A 21,214-nucleotide genomic window follows, 5' to 3' on the forward strand; every position below is an offset into this window, starting at 1 on the left:
TACTCTTGGGGGGGAAGGGGAGGGGGGGGGGACGGGGGAGTGCCGGTACTCTGTACCGGTGAGTACCGGCCCTACAAAGTCATAATAACGTCAGATAGGTATTTGCACTTTCCTCTTTCTCTACACACACACACTCTCCATCCATCATCTCAGAATTGGAAGAAGAGGGGGGGAAACAAAAAAATCTGGCCTGTTAAACTCCTTCTTAGCTTTCCAGTCTTTACTCCTTCTCGCTGCCTGCCCAAGGTATGGTAACGGAACACAGACATTTGTATTTGTGGTACTCATTGTGTTCTGGTTATTGTCCTCCTAATGTTCATGGTTTCTGATGTCCGTTTCAGTTTTTTGATTTGAAGACATTGTTTTAGGGTTCAATTAATTAAGCAAATCTCCAGCACCCAAAACCTACCTGTGGCTTCAATTTCTGTGCACACCACATCACTGATCTTCCCTCTTCTCTTTCCTCTGGAGGTATTATACCTTGGTATCACCTCAACACAGTATTCAGTCCAAGCCTCTACATCTGAAAGCGTGTGGACAGTTTTCTTTGTTTCAATGCATGCTTTATCCTGTTTTAAAACAAATTTGCAATACAATGAAAAATACACATTGGTAAAATCACAGTTTAGAGCCTTTGAGGGAGTACAAAACTAGTAACATTCAAAAAATTGGAGTATGAATTTTATTACATGCTTACACTTTTCCCTATAGTAAAAACAGAATAGACCGGATTTGCATGGCGGTTAATCATTGCAAGCATTGTAATGCACCATTTAGTAAATGTATTGTGTTTAACAAATCTTTCCATAAGGTAAGCCCTGTCCAAATGGCAAAAGGTACTTAATCAACTGGCAATCAATCAATCAGGGGTTTGTAGAGCGCAGCTACTCACTTGTTAGGGTCTCAAGGTGCGGGGGCAGCTCCGCGGAGGTTATCCGAAGAGCCAATCTTGAGGTCCTTCCTAAACTGGAGCAGTGTAGGGCTTTGCCAGAGGGGAAGGCGGAGGTCGGTGCAGGTCCTGGCTATTCTACCCGCTCTGGTCCTGTAGAAACGTGGTACGGTGGCCAAGGAGAGGTCAGCTGATTGGAGGTTTCTCTTGGGGGCGTGGAAGGGGAGACGGTTGTTGAGGTATTCTGATCCGATGTGGAGAGTCTTGTATGTGTGCATGAGCAGCTTGAATGTTATTCTTCTTTCGACGGGGAGCCAGTGGAGATCGCGGAGGTGTTGGGTGATGTGGTTGTGCCGTGGAATGTCAAGGATCAGTCTGGCTGCGGCGTTCTGGGCGGTCTAGAGTTTGAAGAGGAGTTTTTTGTGGATTACGGCGTGGAGGACGTTGCCGTAGTCCAGTCTGATGGTGATAAGGGTGTGCGTGACTGTCTTTCTGGATTCGGAGGGAATCAATTTGATTTTTTTTTAAATATGCGGAGGGTGTTGAAGCAGACCGAGGATACAGCGTTTATCTGAGTCTAGTATGATGCTGAAGTTACATGCATGGTCCGTCATGGTGGGTGGGTTTCCGAAGGAAGGGGGGGGGGGGGGGGGGCAACCAGGTGTCGTCCCAAACTGAGGAAGTGGGGCCATGGATGAGGACTTATGTTTTCGCTGAGTTGAGTTTCAGGCAACTGTTCTTCATCCAGGTTGCGATGGCTGACATCTCTTCTTGGAAGTTGTGCCTGGTGATGTTGAGTTCCTTGGTGAGGGAGAGAATGAGCTGGGTATTATCATCTTAAGAAACTATGTTGAGCCTGTGGTTTCGGATGATGATTGCAAGGGGGACCATGTAGATGCTGAAGAGGGTGGGGCTGAGGGAGAATCCCTGGGGTACTCCGCATTTGGTCTCTGTCAGTTCTGAAAGGTGTTCTGACTGTGAGGAATGAGCGTATCCAGTCTAGGGCCTTTCCTCGGATGAAAGTGTTGTGGTTGCTAGTGTGTAAGCGCAGTTGGTGATCCATCGGTGGAGGTTGCTTGCCGCAGTGTTGGCATGTGGCATTGTTGGAGGTGGTGTGCTGGTGAGGGCAGAGGTGAGATGTTCTACGGTGACTTTATTCCAACTTCTACGGGGGAGGCGGCACACATGCTTGTGTGTGGTGGGTTTTCTAAAAGAGAAGTGGATGGAGTGGTGGTCTGTCCAGAGTCATTCCGTGGTGTAGCTGTAGGAGATGCGGTTTCCTCCTGCGAAGATGGGGTAGTGTGTGTGTTCTGCTGTGGGCCTCAAGACCTTGATTTTAGGCACACAAAGTGTAGGGGACAAAATGGATACGCAACTGAATGTTTTTTGCTGGTTGCTGTGTGTCATGATATAAAATGTGTGCATGTGCTCCAGATATTGAGCTGAGTAGAGTTTACGCATCAAAAAAATCAGACACACTGAGGAAGTAGTCTCCTCGGAGAGGGAAGTTATTTGTTTCTGTGGGAAGCTGAGAGTTGCTGGAACTAGATTGGAAAGGGAAAAGCAAAGAGTCAGAAACCAATTGTATCTGTAAAGCAAGGCATTGCTAGTCTTTCACCAAATCGTCCCTTTCCCTCAACTGCATCATCTTCAATAACTAGCTCAAATTGAGAATAGAACTTTCCATATTCCAGGGAAATCTTCTAGGCACACTTTAGCGCAAACATGAAACGAGCTACCAATATCACAACATCAAATTAGGCTTTGATTCACAAACTTGTTTTTATTATAAAAACAATGTGTTAATTTTGGAATTGATAGACAATCTTAGGATCCATATAAAAATTATACTTGGTATAAATTCGTTCTACATTAAAAAAATTGATAAATTGCACGTCAAAGTCAATACATTTATGAATTATATATTTAGAGCTGTCTATTCAAAAATATCTAGGAATGACATACCATTTTAAATGACTAGTTATAACTTTTTACAATATCCTAAATAAAGTTTTATTTCGATGTGATTTATAATCTAATAATAATATTTTGGAGTCCCCAACAACCAATTGAAATAAAATAAATTGGAAAAGAGTTTTAAAGCATAGTAACTGATAATTTCAAACAACATACAACTTCTTTTGGTTGTTATTAGATGGGCATAGCACAGTATTAGTCATCTTTTTTTCCAAATAATTTTACCCAAATTTGTATTTAAAAATTGAACGAGCAAGTTCTATAAACAATTTTGCCTGAATTTTACGCTGATAGAAAAACAATTTCACCTGCGGTGCATTGTTAGCCAATTTCGGAAAAAAACATGTACCCTGAAATAGCTTCAATCACCATAATTAAGCAAATGCTAGTTGGGAGGGCACTTGGATTTCCATTTCGTAGATCAGGTTTGTCCGCCATATATAGAAAACATGGATCCTCTATTGTTTGGCAGACAAAACCCAACTGAAAGATAATACATCAATGGGCAGTCACAGAAGTAGACATGAGGCAAACTAGGGTCTGTCTGCAAGTTCTGCCTTCAGGGCTGATACAGCGCTGCATGGCTTGAGACTATAGATGATCTGTACTCTCCGTTAGCAGCACAATATATTTCTGCACTGTAAATAGTGTTCTTTCATGGCTTAGGTTTGAATGGCTTTAAGTGTTGCATTAGAGAAGCTATCCCAACAAAAAACCTGATATGTAATATGTTACATAGCCTCCCATCCCAACTGGGATGCCAAAGCAACTGCACCATTTTAAGATAAGTTCCAACGTATATCAAGTCTTGGTTTGTATATCTATTACACCACTATAGCCTACACTAGAGATATACTAGAAAACATTTATACAGTGGAGACACGTCACTCATAACGTTTCCAGAGAAGCCCTTTTGTCACCAACAAAATGAATAATCACTTCCAAATGGTAGCTAGTAAAACCCTTTGTGATAGCAAGAGGCTTAAAAACAGCAGGAGGTGAGATCATAGCAGCATGCGGATACTCCTCCGGCTGCCTCAAATGTACCGCTCAAGATTTCTAAAGGCAACAGAACTGCTCAGGAGACGTCTGCGTCTGATAAACTTAGATATCTGGTTACCTGTAATCCAACAATAAGCAAGCTGTGGCACAGGATAAACATTAGGTGTGGGAACATTATCTGAACCTGCTGTGAATTGAGAATACCTGAGCCTTGCACGAACAAGAAATGTGAACATTTCCGTTGTTACCAAACCCATTAATTTATTTTTCTTACAAATAGCAAAACTCAAATACTAGTTTTAAGCGATACCAGATACATTGCTTTATTTACGGCCGTTATTTTCCAGGATTCTCAAATGCTCAAAATAAGAGGTTTTTCCGAAGAATTCATTAAGGCTTCTATTCAAAATGAATCCACTAATACTGGCACATAGGCATCTCAATTATGTTCCTGGCGATGCTCCAAATACTTTTTAACTGACTTGTGTCAGTTAAAAAAAAACAAAAACACCTGAACCCAAACTCTAAAAAAAGATGGTGATAGGACACTTCAGATCATTGATGGAATAGTGTCTGCAAAACCACAATCACCTTTTGTATTTGTGTCCAGCAGCTCAGGGCATGGAGAGTTTACAACCACTATTTTTAATGGGACCCCGTGTGTGACGTTTTAGAGGCATTTTAAGCATCTCACCATTCACCTGAGAAGTAACATGGTGACACTATTAAAGAAGTGTCTCAGGATGTGGAAGGACAGCTGAGTTCTAAGCACTTTTCTTTAAAAACACACTATCTGGTGCCCCACCTAAGGGGACGACTGTGCAAGCAGGCCACTTCAGAAGAAGGCAAAAGGTAGTAAGAATGACAGTGGAGTTTCTCTCAGAATGTTGGCTTTACACCCCAAAAGATGTACAGCAAATGAAAGAAAAAAAAAAAAGCAGCTACTCTTGTCTCTATGTACACCCCTTGTTTCATATAGTGACCTCGGGTGCAAAAGGGCGGGCTAAAAACACTCTAAAAGAGGCTTCTTACAAGAAAATAAAAATAATGCTTGGATTGAATTTACAAATTGGACTGAATTTTAACAGCATATTTTCAGGCCTGTCAGCCCTAAACAAATGCGTACATTTATAGGATTTGACTGGAGGGTGACATTTAACCCATTTAGTGTCCATGTAAATATTTTCTGAGAATAACAATCTCAGTGGTTTATGTTTTTTATGTAAAATACACACCAGGTGGCAAAGAGAATGACTGGCATATGCCCACATGCCTTTCATTCACTCCTTAAAAAGAAAAGAATTATCGCGCAACATTGTAAAATGGTTTAAAACATGTTTCAGGGTAGGACTTGCCTCAGGAGCAGACTTCTTTTTCCAGTAGCAGAGCTCATACTCCAATTTCCAGTCTTCAGGTGTACCGTGGAAAGGTGCAGAATAACTGATGAAAAGCGACCCGTACTCGGAGGTGACGTTCAGCGAGTTTACTGGTCCCACAACAGCTAAATCGAAGAAAGAAAGAGGTTTTGAATTTACTATTTTGACACAAAGAAACCAAAGACTCAAAAATTAGGAAGTCATGAAACGTTTGAATCAAATCCAAGTAGTGCAAATATAATGGTTAGGAACTTAGAAGTGTTGTTTCCCTCATATTAAGAAGAATCTGAAAACCGCCACAACTAATTAAAATCATTCTGGAAGTCCACACAAGTTCAATTTCTGCTCTTCACGATCACTAAAATTCTCTTCATATTACACAAAAAACCCAAGAGAGTGCTTGTAAATGCAAGACATTTACGGGAGGGCTGGTGTTTTTCAGCAGTAAATTCCTAACCTCTTTATGCTAGATGGGACACTCAGAGGGACTCCGCCCATACTCTAGCACACTCACTTTGGAAAGGAGGAATGTCAAATATTCACATGTAGGCTGTTAGCTTTAGGGTCCTGCCCTAGAAGCCGAAATGGATTTTCATCACAAAGGCTAGGACATTCAGGATTGAGAAGGCCAACGTATAGTTGGAGAATTAAGCCTTTAAAGTAAAATGTTCTTTAATGATATTTCGGTCAAGTAAAAACATACAATAAAAAAAGAACAACGTTAATTTGGAACAAAGCGACCCCAAACCAGGGCCTATGTGTAATTAACTCCCTCTCCTTTACTGGCGCCCCCAAAGACTCCCTATCAGTCCAAGGTCTGCTTTGAGTTCTTATGGCAAAGCTCTACCCCACGTTAATCACCTGTCCTAGACTCAGTGCTGCCTCAGGCGTCAGACTCAACTCTAATGTAATAAACTGTGCAACTCTAAGGTGATGTAGTCACACACATTCTCTGAATTTAGCTGCAAAATCTTTATCTGACTCGTCACTGGCCAGTGCTATTTTTACCATGGTCCGTTGGTGCCAAATCCTAGTAAGTCTATTTGCTGTGCTACAAGTTCGTTCCTTACCGCAATAGGAGGTGATCCTCTATTTAGCTACCAGAAGGGTTTGGGGAGTATGCCTTCCAGGTTTACAGTGTAGCAGAAGGGCTTAGTACTGGCAGTGCCAATGATTGCATTAATCATTTCCTATTACTTCCTCAAAATGTATACAATGGAGTATGATCCTCATCAGAATTCCTTTAACAAAAGTTTGATCTCCCCAATACAATTTGTGATGCTACAGGATGTATAATACCAGCACAGAGTGTCTCTCCACCAGTCACATTCCTTGCAGTTTCATGAAGCTATGTGATACCGGTTTCCACTCAATAACATTTGGTCTCGTTCTCACTCCCGCGCCACTCCTTCGTGTGGACACCAAAAAGTAAGTATTGCCTCTTTCTCACTCCGACATTACCTCTTCTTAGTGTTGCCATGAAAAAGTGTGGACTCATTCTCACCCCCACCTTTCTCCTTCTTAGTGTTGGCATCGAGAAGCAAGTGCTGCCTGGTTCTCACTCCCACGTTACCTCTTCTAAGTGTTTGCATCAAGAAGTAACTGTCGCCTCTGTATGAATCCCACGTGACCTCTTCGCAGTGTTGATATTCATTTGTAAGTAACTATTTCTCCTCTTCTTTCCTATAACTTTTCAGTTTTAAGTACTTGAAAGTCCTTTATTAAGGATTTCGACACTGTTCCTCACATGTATACCATGAACCTTTGTACAACGTCTGCAAGAGTGCAAACTCTATGCGTATTTACAGGTGTAAATTCTGGGTTCGAGCTTGGTGCTGCAATGCGTGAATAAAGAAAAGATGCAGACTCCATAGTATATTTGTGCTATGATCATTTTAATTGGAAAGTTTCAGGCTCCTTTGGGACTGTGATGCCTGGATAACCAATGGGCAAACCATTATGTGTTACTCGTTATGTGTGGTCAACAAAAACACCACTCACTGTCTATCTCCTTCCTGCCCTATTCAGATATAAACCTTAGTAGCGCGGTCTCATATTAACGCAATATATCCTGGACCTCAAAACCCATGCTATTGTTTTGGATGACTCCTAGTCTCCCTTATGAAGATTCAGAGCTTTTACCTCTCCCGTAGGAAGTTAGTAATGAATCTCTGTATGGGGCGGGGTAAGGGGGAGGGGAATCATTAGTATAACATGAGTGTCATCTTAATATCAGTTATTCTTCATAACAATGAGTAGGCCTTCCAACATCATTGGTTCAATTCCGTATTTCCCGAAGCAAAAAGGGGTTGGGAGAGGGGCTGAGATGCATAGTTCTCTGTATGGCTGGTGAAATCGGACTGCCCGAAATTGAAATTGCACGGAAGTACATTTCAAGGGGTATTGCTCACTAAGCTCCTTGACCACTTTCTGTAGTGTGCAGTTGATCAGTATTTCTGACTTCTGCACATCGATTTTCAAGTGCATCCCCTTCCTGTATTTGTTGGAATTTTCAATCAAGATTGGAACCTATGTATGAGGCTCTGACAGGCTGATTAAAGTAACATCTGCACACATTAATAATGTAAAGTGATCCTGCGCTGTTTTAAAGTCTTTGATATTCTTGTTGTACCTGTGAGATTTACTAATGGCTCCAATGTAAGCAAGTGGAGCAGCAGAGAAAGTGGGCATGTCTGCCAGATCCCCCTTTCGTTCTGTATTTTTTTGGGGATATTACCCCATTCACTCTCTTTGTCGCCCCTGTACTCCAATAGCTGGTAAAAACCCATTACCTAAAATTGTCCCACTGCTGCCATTGCATTGTCTATGAATGATCATTTCACCTAATCAAAAGCCTTCTTTGAGTTTAATTTGAGCAGTACTGCTCTACAGCCCATTTGGTACCCACCATCTTTGATATCCAAATTCCTTTTGGTGCGGTTGCTCCTTTGTCTTCACTTAACCCAACTGACAGGATAGACCGGCATGGGCATTCTATTCTCTTATCAACGCACAGACACAAGCGAACCATTTGCTATCGAAATTCAAAAGAGAAATGGGGTGGTACAAGTTATGTAAACAAGGTTACTCGTCTAGCTTTTTCAATCACCAAAACTGGTACCTCCTGCTTAAAGCAGATGACTGATCCCCCACTAAGAAGGGATTAAATAGCACTGCAAACTGTTTCCTAGATCTGTCTAAACATCTTGCAAAATAACTCTACAAAGCCACCAGGGAGTGGCACCTATGCACGTTTTAGACCCCTGATTGCATTGATCACCTTGTCCATTCTTACGAGTGCTTCTATGGGCTCAGCTGCAGCTTAATGTAATTTCTTCAAACCTACTTGGTTTGTGCATGTTTGAATGCCATTTGCTTCTGCTGAATAGAGCTCTGGATAGAAAGCTCTGAACAGGTTGGCCATACCAATGTCATCAAAGATCGTGGGCCCCCCTATCTCCTTAATCAAAACTATTCTTGTTTACACCATTTTGTCACAGGATGTGCCTGCTAGTAGTTTCCCTGCTTTAATCTCCTATGTGGGGAGAATCACATTTTAATACCCAATAGTCCTATTCATGCCTAGAGATCTCAAATGCACATGCACCACTAGCACCTTGCTCCAGATTTTTTAGGGACACCATCTTCATATTATGCCTCCAAAGCTTCTACATTAGCTATGAACTATGGTTTGACCGCCACCATCCACTTTTTGACAAAGCCTAAATAAATTGCCTTCAGAGGACTGCCTTCATGGAGTGAACAAAGAATTCCCTTCGCTGTCACCTTCCTCTCTTTTTCTTAAGAATATCATCAACATCCATTTTTTCTCTGAAGCTAATAATACTCTGCCATATTCTGACTCAATAGTGTAGTTTATTCCAAGCTTTTGTCTTCAAATCTTTGCATGTTATGTTAAGTTAAAAATATTGGAGCGCAAAATCACCAACGGTTTCTTGGCGCTAAGCGGACACACATGTAAACAGACACAGCGGGTAATCGAATTGAAAGCCTGAGCAAACAACCAAGTTTTAAGAGCTTTCCTAAAAGAAAAGTAGGAAGTGGAAAGACGAAGATCCAGAGGGAGGGAATTCCAAAATTGAGGTGCTAAGGATGAGAATCTGAGACTGCCATGTTTCTTACGTTTAAATGGACAAGGACTCAAAAGGTTCATATTGGATGAGCGTAACTCACGAATGGGAACATAACGCTGTATTTTGGTTAAGATGAAAGCCAGACCCTGATCGAGAAGGGCCTTGAAGGTAATACAACCAAGTTTGAAAAGGCAACGTTGAGTCACAGGGAGCCAATGAAGGCTCTTAAGTAATGGTTGGACATGGAGAGATTTAGGCTGGCCGTGAACAAGCCTAGCGGCTTGGTTCTGCACCATTTGAAGCTTTCGTGATTGGTATGCTGGGATTCCTACATATAAAGAATTGGCGTAGTTAATACGCGACAGGACAAGAGCCAAAATGACTTGAATCAAAGCATCAGTAGTTATTTTACGAATTCTTCGCAAATGGAAGAAACTAGCAGATACCTCAGAATTTATCTGGGCTTTCATGGTAAGGTCACTGCTAATAATGATGATACCTAGGCTTTTAACCGAGCTGGCAGGGGAAGGTGGGCAACCCAGTGATTGAGGCCAAAAGTTGGAATTCCAAGGGTTGGACCCCCAGTAAGAACCAGCTCACTCTTGTCAGGATTCAGTTTAAGCTGGTTTGCATTCATCCAATTACTGATAAAAGTCATGGTAGCTTGAAAAATTCTCCATGGAGGAGGGTGAGGAATCAATATTGAAAACCAGCTGGAGGTCATCGGCGTAATTAAAAGTTATGACCTCCATCTTGCGTAAGGCCAGAATCAAAGGAAGGATATACAGATTAGGGGCGCTAGAGGGCGCACTGGCAGAATGGTCGCACTGATGTGAGACTCCTGCAGCCCGGAACGATTATCCGTCAATAATCCTTCTTATTCACCATCTTGAAGTGCAACTGCGGTGTTGGCAGAGAGAGGGTGTCCAGCCTGACCTCCGGTGAAAGTTACAGCGCGCTGCTGCATCCCTGCTCGGAGAAACAGCTGCAGACAATTTCGCCTGAGGTGGAGCACGATACAGACGGAGGGGGACACCGGACTGTTGGGCTGCGAGAGGCCGCTGCGGGCCACGAGGAAAGTAGGCCCGGCGCTGCAGCCCGATCGGGCCCCCGCTGCGACGACTGCGGTGAGTGTTCCGCATCGCAAGGCGGGAGGGCACTGCAGGCGACCCAGCTCTGACGGCTGTGTGGCGGCCGCTGGAGATCTCCGCCGCGCCTCCTGCGGCAATTTCGACAACGCGGATGACTGGTGACGGCCGTGAGGACCGGCGGCCATGGCGGCCGATTCGGGCAGCATAGGTGCGTGCGCCTGAGGTGCTTGGCCTCGGAACCTACAGTTTAAAAAATACATCAATGGTACTAATAAAACGGAAACGCAAACATAAAAAAAAAAAAAAAAAAAGGGAACAAGACGAAAACACCTGCATCTTCTCCTCCCGTTGCACGTCAGGTGCGTGAGGAAGTTACCACGCCTGGACTGACTGATGACAGTGGTAACCTTCGTCTCCAACAGCTGGCACGTTGCTCCTTATTCGGAAGACTGCTACTTTCCTACCTGTACCATTGAAGCGCTGCCATTGCCCACGGGACCGATTGCTCCCTGCCGCCGCTGCGTGATCACGGAGCTCCGCTGCTCCCCCCCTGAAGCCCTACCCGTGACTGCATACGGACGGCAAGCGCAGGCCTGGGGACGGCGAGAGTCTACATATGTGTTGAGGCCCCGTGACTCACTGCGCGCATGGTTAACTTGCTGCTCTGCCTCCAAGGGCTGTGAAGGGAGGCTGGCGAGTGATTCCCTTTCTTTTACCTTGTGGATGAGCTGCATGGTGCATTGACTGCCATAGCCCCTGTGGGCACTTGTGCAGTGGGTGCCCGAGTTCATTTCTGCACCCACGTATGCGGCTGATTGCGCCACTTCTGGGGGACACTGGGCACTGAAGAGGCGGCAGGAGATACGCTCTTACCCACAAAAACACGAGCACTCTAAAGATCTGACCCACGGCTGGAGCTACATCCTTGATGAGGCTGGGATAGACGTTGAGCGTGGCAAACACTGGAGACGACGTCTGTCTGGCCTGCCTCGCACCCTCCACCTTCTTAATTGCCGCAGGCCTTGCAAAAATCTCAGCATGGGGAAGCCGGACAACAGGCAGCCCAAACTTTCATTTGACTTGACTACCAGCAAAAAGGGATTAAGGAACGCGCAGGAAGCGGGCAGCTCCCAACCCCCCACTCCACCGGACACGGCGACTCACGCTGGCACCTCGGATTTCCAACAGATGATGCAGGAGATGCGACAAGGGTTCGCCACCATTGTTGATAAGGTGGACAGAATGTCATCTAGAATGGACGCAATAGTGCACAAAGTGGATGTGCATGAAGAGCGTATCACCGCCACAGAGCAACGCATATCCGACAATGATGACACCACGGCTACACACACGACCCAAATCGCGCGGATGGACAATGTGCTTAGGATAATAGCCGCGAAAAATGAGGAGTTGGAAGCGAGGAGCCGGCGTAATAATATACGCGTAGTGGGAGTTCCCGAATCGACCAACACGGGGCGCATGGAGGACTATGTTGAGAAGATACTCACTACTGCGATTGGCCCTGAGGCGTTCTCCAAACAATTTATTGTCGAGCGAGCACATCGATCACTGGCACCGAAACCATCTGCTGGAGCCGCCCCACAACCCATCATTGCCCGCCTTCTCAATTATCGAGATCGAGACGCTGCATTACGGGCAGCCCGAACCCAGCGCACGCTGTCTTGTGAAGGAGTTACTTTCTCCATCTATCCGGACTTTACGCCAGTGGTGCAAGAGCAACGAAGAAAGTTTCTGGACGTCAAAAAAAAGCTGCGGACCCTCCAAATCGACTATGCGCTCCTGTATCCCGCCAAATTGAGGGTGACACATCAGGCGAAGCAGCACTTCTTTACTAATCCGCAGCAGGTCGAAGACTTTGTAAAGCAACTCAAACGGGAAAGAGCGGAAAATAGACGACATGGCGAAGACAGACAAGACGACTTTCATTCAGCTAACGAAGATGAATGACACTGATCATCGCCTCTACGGCCTCTTGCTCACAGTTGGAGGCGACAACATGGCTGTATGAGACCCGATCTGCTGCTCAACTGCGAACTCCAACCGCTGCCCGGTTTTTCGTTAGAAGATGGTGGTAATGTATTCCGGGCACCCCCCCCACCCCCCCACTACCTGAATTGGGTCTGGACTGGGTGTCGGAAACGGGGCCAAGGAGTGGGGGGAGGTTCAGTGCGCTACTAGACTGCACCCTGTAGGGTATACCCCACTGAACTTACTACAACTGTTGCAGATGTTGGGGACTTTAGGGCTTGTTAGGGGAGGGGGGAGGGATGGGAATGCTGGCAAGTTGGGGCTGCTCCAGTGGGAGGGGGGAGGGGGCGCTAACGATAGCGCGCCTTGGATTGTTGATAGTGTTCGGATTTACTGTGAAGACCCAACTACTGCGCTGTGTATGATTGGCTGCATGTGCTCTGTGCTCTGGCTAGATTATTCCTTGCCATGTAGTGTCTATTGGGCGGTATTCATGACGCGCTATCCGCGTAGAGCCTCAGTATTTCATTTTCTATACTGTATGACTGGCCGGCAATGTGCACCTACAGGCCGCAATGTTATTTCCTGCACAGTATATATTTCAAGGATCTATTATGCATTGTATATCTCTAAAGATTGGGCAGCAGCTCGCAGTACAGTTTTAAGGTCTTTACAAGGTTGGGGGGAGGGGGTTGGGACTGTTTGGTTAACTCTGGTTGTCCTACTGAGGATTGGAATACGGATTGTATCATCGACACCTGATGTTTCACCTGATTATGGTATGAGTGCTTTAGGGCATGCAGTGAAGGTTGCACACACGGGACACAAGATATTAATGCACACGGATGTACATTTCAAGGGCCTTTTGGATATATATGGATGGATCAAGGAAGGGAAAAAGACATTAGGGATGATGTTGTTCGTTATTGATGGGGGACACCGATCTCAATATACTAACTTGGAATGTTAGAGGGCTAGGGGACCCCAGGAAGCGACGGCAAATACTATCGTACTTAGACAGGCACTCGATTCATATAGCTTTTCTGCAGGAAACGCATTTTAACAGATCCTCCACTCACACCTTCGCCAGTAGATGGGCAATGAGTGCTGCATTTTCTTCATACTCTACATACGCTAGGGGGACGGCAATTCTGGTTAGACGGAATACACCATTTGTCTCGGCTGGCTCCAAGGTAGACGATCAGGGACGCTACTGTATGCTGTGGGGCAGGCTGGGGCACACGACGGTCACCCTGGTATGCTGCTATGGGCCTAACGTAGATGACCCGAGTTTTTTTACGGAATTATGGGCGGCCATAATGGAGACGGGTCCACATCAAATTATATGGGGGGGGGGGAGACTTTAATACAACGCTAGATCCCACATTAGATAGATCACACCCTTCCCCACACCACTACACCAAGGCAAGGGCGGAACTGCGCGCAGTAATTACTGACTATAGCTTAGTGGACGCTTGGAGACAGCTACACTGAGTACTCAGGGAAGGCACGCATTTCACTGCGCAGGCGCGCTCATGGACCAGACTAGATTATATATTCCTGACACCGCACCTTTACACATCCCTTCACCGTGCACATCACCTCCCCAGGACTTACTCGGATCATTCCCCTGTGAAAATTACACTGCGTGCAGCCGAATTGGGCCCTCCTTCTACCGCATGGCGGATGCGCCCCTCACTCCTACTGGACGACACATTTCAGGAGGAGCTCCGGGATGAGTGCCTAGAATTCTTTCGGCGGAATAAGGACTCTGTTAACGATGTTGAGACTATTTGGGATGCGTTTAAAGTGACATTAAGGGGAATCTGCATCGCAAAAGGGTTGGGATTATTGAAAGAAATTACCTCACGCATACGTACTATCGAAAGGGACCTTAAAGACCTGGAGACCTCACTGGTCACTAATGCGTCCGACTCTACATTACTTGCGATCCGGGATAAAATCTCTGAATACACGACGGAAGCAGCAAGAGAATCTAAATTTAGGAGCAAGCATTGGACTGCTCGCCGATACGGTGAAGGCGACCGGCCTGGAAAGGCTTTAGCCTCGACGATTAAATTGATGCGTGAGCCTAACATTATACTTGAGATAGAGGGTCCGGATGGGGTGGTAATTAGGGACACGACTCAAATCCTCAACTCCTTTGTTTCCCACTATAGCACGCTATATACTTCCTCTAGAGTGGGAGAACTGCAATTACAGGATTATCTGGCAGATGTATCGCTGGGCTGGCTTGGTGAGGCCCAAAGAGAGTTCCTGAGTGCGCCTTTCGAGTTAGAAGAGGTGCGAGACGCAATTATGGGTATGCAGACCGGGAAGGCCACGGGATTGGACGGCATTCCCATAGAATTTTACAAAACGTACATCGATTTTATGGCTCCTGTACTCCGAGAGGTATATGAGGACGCCCTAGAGGTGGGCCACCTGCCGCCCTCAATGAGAACGGTCCTTATTATCTCTCTCCTTAAGCCAGGCAAGCCACCGCATCTGTGTGACTCCTACCGTCCCCTGTCCTTATTGAATAGCGATGTTAAGGTACTAGCCAAGCTCATTGCTAACCGCATCAGCCTTCTACTTCCCAATTTGATACTACCAGATCAGTCTGGCTTTGTCCCTGGCAGGGCTACCTCCCACAATCTGCGTACCTTCTTCTCTGTATTAAACTCGGTGCATGAAGACCTGCCAATGGCGGCTGTCTTTCTTGACGCCACCAAGGCGTTTGATTCCCTGGAATGGGACTATGTGTTCCGAGTGTTGGAAAGAATGGGGATCCCGGCGATTTTCATAGCCTGGATTAAGCTCCTGTATGAACGCCCTATGGCCGCGACTCTCATTAATGGTAAACTGTCTGCCTCGTTCCCCATCACGAGAGGGACAAGGCAGGGATGTCCCCTTTCACCTCTCCTTTTTGCGATTGCCACAGAACCTCTGGCCGCTAAACTGCGACAGCATCATAATGACAGTGCGCTCCGGTGCTTTCAACGACAGATTCTGCTTTCACTGTATGCGGATGATATCACATTGTACATCCGACATCCATGCGTTAATCTCAACCCCATCCTTAGAGAATTTGTGCGCTTTGGTAGACTGTCAGGGGTCCAGATTAATTGGAGTAAGTCCTGCATTTTTCCGCTTACCCCTTCTACTGCGCGGTTTGATCTAGACTTCCCTCTTACCTGGAGCGAAGGTGACTTTAAATATCTTGGGATACACATAGAGAAGGACAGAGATGAACTTATGCGTGCCAATTATGGCACTGCCATGAACCGCATAATGGACAATGTGGCGCGCTGGATCACCTTGCCTCTGTCGATGGCGGGTAGGGCTTCCCTGATAAAAATGGTCATTCTTCCGAAATTATTGTACCTATTTTTAAACATCCCATTTATCCGGGCAGATCGTTTTTTAGCCAGCTTCGCTCTGAACTCATCAAGCTAGTATGGGGAGGGAAATCGCCTCAAGTGGGATACCCTGACACGTCCCTACACACACGGTGGCTTCGGAGTGCCCAATTTTGAGCTGTACTATCAGGCAGCACAAGCCCACTTTGCCTATTTTTGGGTGCACCAGCCTAGGTATATGCCTCAACTGGCTGCGGAGCATTGGTTAGCCCACCCTATCCCTATAGATGGTGCGATTTACGCGGAGGCCACTGGCAGGGACAAAACGCCTACAACGGTGCTTAGCACGGCCACTGCATGGGCCCGAATACTGGCTAAAATGGGCCCGAAGGTATTGTATGCTCCGTCATTACCATTGAGCTACCACCCGGACATGCCACTATTGCAGGAACCCGGATTCCGTAAACTGTTACACAAATTACGAATTGTGACCTGGGGGGACCTATACCATGAAGGAATGTTTCGTACCATGGAGCACTTGTGTGACGAGATGTCACCCACTCCACTTGAAGTGTTTTTATATATCCGGCTTCGGCAAGGTGTAAAAGCCCTCTCACCTGACTTTCCCCGAGAGCTGGCCCCCTTGCAGTCTCTGCTCCAACTAGAGACTCCCTATTGATTGGTATCGACAATTTATAGGGCGGTACACACGCAAATGGATTACGCGACTCTACCCGCTAGACTCAAATGGGATCAAGAGCTTGATAGCCCGCTCACGGATAGGCAGTGGTTGTTCTCCCTACAGCATACGGAACGTATATCAGCTAGTAGTAGACATAGAATCATACACTATAAATTCATACACCGTCTTTACTACACTCCAGCTCGAATGCGAAGACTTCAGCTTAGAGCAACGGATGAATGTGATAGATGTCATGCCTCTGGGGCGGACTTCTTGCATCTCGCCTGGGCGTGTGATACAGTAAACCAGTACTGGATTCAAGTGATAAACGCATTTTCTGATATGACACACACTACAATACATCCCTCCCCGCTCCTGGCGTTACTGGGATATGTAGAGCCCGTACGAGCGACGCATCGCAGGTTTGTTGCAATGGCCCTGCTGGTGGCCAAACGGAGAGTAGCGTGTCGCTGGGGCAGAGGTAGAGCCCCTAAATTTAAGGACTGGATGAATGATTTAATATATTGTCAAGAACAACTGAATACTTATTCGGAATTATTGCCGATTGCTTCTAGACCATGTGACATTTGGGCTCCGTTGCGAAGTTACCTTGCTAGGGAAGTTGCGGACTCTGAGGGAGGGGCACCAACCTAATGGCCGTTTGCCTTGTTGTAGGGGCTTGGGATCTGAGATGTACGGGCCAGGGGTCCAAACGGGCTACGAACTTCAATTGACTGTCAAAATTCCCTTGAGAGGTGATGTCGACCCTGCTGTGTACTGATTGAAATGTACTGCTTCTCTTCCTTTTCATACATTATTTGTGATATGTGCCTGTGCTAACCCTGTGTGACAGTACTGCACTTTCTGTGTGACCACCAAAATTGCAAAAATAAAGTTTAAAAAAAAAAAGGATATACAGATTAAAGAGAAGAGGCGAGAGGGATGACCCCTGAGGCACCCCACAAGTCACTCTTCTCTTCACAGATGAATAATTGGAAAGGCGAACCGCTTGATAGCGGTTACTAAGAAAGGATGCTATCCACTTTAGTGGGGTGCCCTGGACCCCGGCGCTCTCGACACGGTCGACCAGGAGATAGTGGTCGACGGTGTCGAAAGCCTCTGAGAGATCCAGGAGCACCAAAGCCTGTGTGATGTTCTGATCCGCTCCCTTCCTTAGTTCGTCAAGAGCCGCCAAGAAAACAGACTCAGTGGAATGTTTGGGCTTAAAGCCTGCTGGATGCGAGTCAAGATAATGAGAGTGCTCTATGAAAGAGCTCAAACAATTTGCGTCATGGGCCTATAGAACTTTTCCCAAATAGGGTAGTAATGATATGGGGTGGAAGTTGCTAGGAATTAGTGGATTGGAACCAATTTTCTTCAAAACGAGGACAACCTCAGCACTCTTAAAGAGATTAGGGACAATGCCAGCAGTGACGGAGTTGTTGAGGAGCGACAGAGGGGGTTCAGGATAGCGGAGGAAGATATCCCGAGTGATATGAGGAGGGCAGCTGTCAGTAGGAGAGCCAGAGCAAAGCCTGTGAAGAAGAGAGAAAAAGATCTCCTGGGTGATAGGGGGGAACTGATTGAAATGGTGGGGGTTAATGTGTGGGCAACAAGGAACAGATGAGATGTCAGCTATAGGAATGCTGGCTTTAATAATTGCAATTTAAAAAAAAAATAAGAGTTAAGGGAATCACACAGAAGTTGAGAGGGAATGGGCTTTGGTGTGACACGGTCAGGTTTGACCAGTTCGACAACAACAGATTGAAAAGTAGTCTTGTTTGACATAATATTTCTGTGGAGAGGAACAAAAGGGACAGTTCGATTTTCCTCCATGGGTCACCCTCCAGGATTCCCTCGGATAGGCCTCCGACTCGCCTGCACTAGGGTGCTTATTTGCCTGGTGTTACTGCTTGTCTCTAGCAGAGTTAACTTACTTCACCGCTGCCTTTTCACCTAGTGACTGCCCTCCTGCTCTTAGTCATGTGCTTAATGCAGTCAGTGCAACTACAGTGTGTTTCAGTGGTTCTCTAGAGGGTGTTGGGTGCTTCGTTCACTCATTAACAGTTGGAAAGGAGTTGAGCAGTAAAGATCCACTGATGTGTAAAAACATGCACTTCTTGGTTAAAGGAGAGATTTAGCTGCTTTGTTAAAAGTACACTAACTTCAACCAAAGTGACCTTGATTCTTGGTGATGTCAGACGATTACATAGATAAGTAAGACTTCTCTTCATTTGGTCAATTAGTATTCATGTAGTGCAAGAATCCCAGACTCACAACAGATTTCCTTCTCTGCATGAAAATACTGTTAAAGAACATGGTCATTCGGAGTGTTTTTGGATACGCAACAACCTGGACAGTCATTACTATGACAGACCTTTCCACTGATCCTTCCTTTACAGGGACATGACCTTCACATCCATCGGGCAGATGGTCTTGTGTCTTATCAATGTAAATGGCCTAGCTGATGTCTACCACAGTAACTGCTGTCAAAGTAGAGGAAAAGCTCGGCTCTTGGCATTTATTTTTTTCTCTCACTTAGAACTTGAATGACACCTCTGCTGCGCAGAATGTCTGATCAGAAACTGCCTTTTCAAAATCCATTTATTTATTTAATTTATGTATTTGCAAAGTGTGACGGATAACTTGAAAGGAATCCTGGCGCTTATAACAGCCAAATTTAACATTGAACCATACCAAGTACATAGAAGGATGTAAAACCACGTTTTTAAGGCTTTTCCGAGGGGGTAAGAGTTCTTTGATAGAACGGTGAAAACAAGTAAGGTTGTTCTAGAGGTGGGCACTTCAATCAGACGAGGCTGTGCGGCAGTATGAACTCTATTGAGTTTGGGAAGAATGATTTGGCATCAGCAGATTCTAACACATGCTTGAGGTCGTTCAAATCAAATTTCGGTTGGAAAAAAAGGTCCCGGTCCCACCAGCCGGGACCGCGGGGACCAGATGTAGGTGAATAGGCAGAGGATTCCTGATTTCCAAATCTGACGCAGCTGAGCCTCTCCCCCCCCCCCGAGCCAAGATTCTCGCTAAATTACCTATGGCATTGAATTTTTTGCCAAATTGAAGTGTCAGTAAGTACACCAACACTCTTTTTACACCTTTTTTTACCACACACCTTAGCGAGTGTGTAGGTACCGCATTGGCTTTATCACGTGGCTCTAATTACTTTCGCCACTCATCAATCACCTTTTCGGTCCTGAAGAAAACCCCATCTAACTACGCACAGGGGCTGAAACATGTAGACCATCACACAGTCAACTGATAGGTAATTAATCCTTACTAGTTGCATCACACAGATTTTAATATATATCCTGAGCCGCCAATAATAAAGTTGAGACAAGACTTCTCAGAAATATTTTTTAACAGTAGAACTTCACATCACACTAACGCACCGGTTGGGACCACGATGATGAAGCAGGACACCAACCAGGTTGGTGTGTGAGGGGTCTTTTAAACACCCAATGGGTCTCAACTCATGCCACAAACAGTGACAACAAGTATTCACATACACATAGTGGGCTCGTCCACATTGTTTAAGTATCATACGCTCCAGGGGATCAGGACGCGCCCCTTCAATACCCTTGCTCTCCCATTTGTCCTCTATAAGCGCCTATCCTTACTGCTGCCTGAGGGGAGGGCAGCGTTCTCCACCATTTGCCTATGCCTGCGCACTGACTGTGGATAGGCGTCTGGGAGCCCCCCGCTGGGATCTGCTAGCGGTCGGATATTGGCGGCCACCATTTTGAGTACGAGGGCACTGGCAGCACATTGTGATGCAAGCCGACATGCGGCGGTCAAGGCCACGTGAATAGGTGGTGGTGTGTGGGAGCGCTAGAAGAGACAGAGAACCGGTTGTGATGTGCAGTGATAAATCATACCCTGGACCCACCCTGACCTCTACCTGGTTGTAATGTGGAGGTCGCCCCAGTAGCACACTTTACACTCCTTGGTGTTGATAATCTGTGTTGCAGAGACAATACAACTCGCACACTTCATTGGTTCGCCTACGCTGGTCTGCCCCCAGCCACAAAGTGCACTGTAATCATGGCGCAAAAGGCAGCACTGGTAACACAACTTCGGCTGGTGACTCCGGGTCGCCATGGGTTAGCCACACCCCAAACAACCTAAGCTAAACTAAACTTTGAGGTGATAAGACGCATCGTCCGGAACCCGCAAGGTGCCCAAGAACTCGACAGGAGAGAGGGAACCCAGGGACATGATACTGCGCAGACTGCGGACGTGCAAAGTATCCTCCAAGAAGTCAGTCAGAGATTTGCCGCTATAGTTGATAAAGTGGACAGGACGTCGTCATGTATGGACGCCATTGCGCACAAGCTGGAGGGACATGAGGATCGGATAAAAGAGGAGGAACGGCGCATCTCCGATACCGAGGACACGACGACCAGAGCCACAACGCAAATTGCCCAAATGGACAAGCTCCTGAAGCTCATTGCTGCAAAGAATGAGGATTTGCAAGCGCGCAGTCTGCGCAATAATATACGCATCATAGGGATCCCTAAATCCACCAATACGGGCAAGATGGAGGAGTATGTTGAAAAGTTGTTGTTGTCCTTCATCGGAATGGAGTCTTTCTCTAATCAGTTTATAGCAGAGCGTGCACACCAAACCCTGGGGCCTCGACTGCCGCCGGGCAGGACACCACGTCCCTTCATAGCTCAGCTCTTGAACTATAGAGATCGGGACATAGCGCTACGAGTTACAAGGAGCAAGCAG

At 46.0% G+C, this 21,214-nt stretch overlaps 1 protein-coding gene across 1 annotated transcript in view; it reads right to left on the reverse strand.

Annotated features, from left to right (window-relative positions):
- The window catches only part of IFNGR2 (interferon gamma receptor 2), an 87,383-nt gene that overhangs the window by 32,792 nt on the left and 33,377 nt on the right, over window positions 1-21,214 (reverse strand). The window contains exons 4-5 of the mRNA XM_078656952.1: window positions 5,224-5,369; window positions 410-569 (exon numbers count right to left, since the gene is read on the reverse strand). Of these exons, the coding sequence (XP_078513078.1) occupies window positions 410-569; window positions 5,224-5,369 (306 nt within the window). The remainder of the gene's footprint in view (window positions 1-409; window positions 570-5,223; window positions 5,370-21,214) is intronic.

Source organism: Lissotriton helveticus, chromosome 8 (genome assembly GCF_964261635.1).
Source record: "Lissotriton helveticus chromosome 8, aLisHel1.1, whole genome shotgun sequence".
NCBI lineage: Eukaryota > Metazoa > Chordata > Amphibia > Caudata > Salamandridae > Lissotriton > Lissotriton helveticus.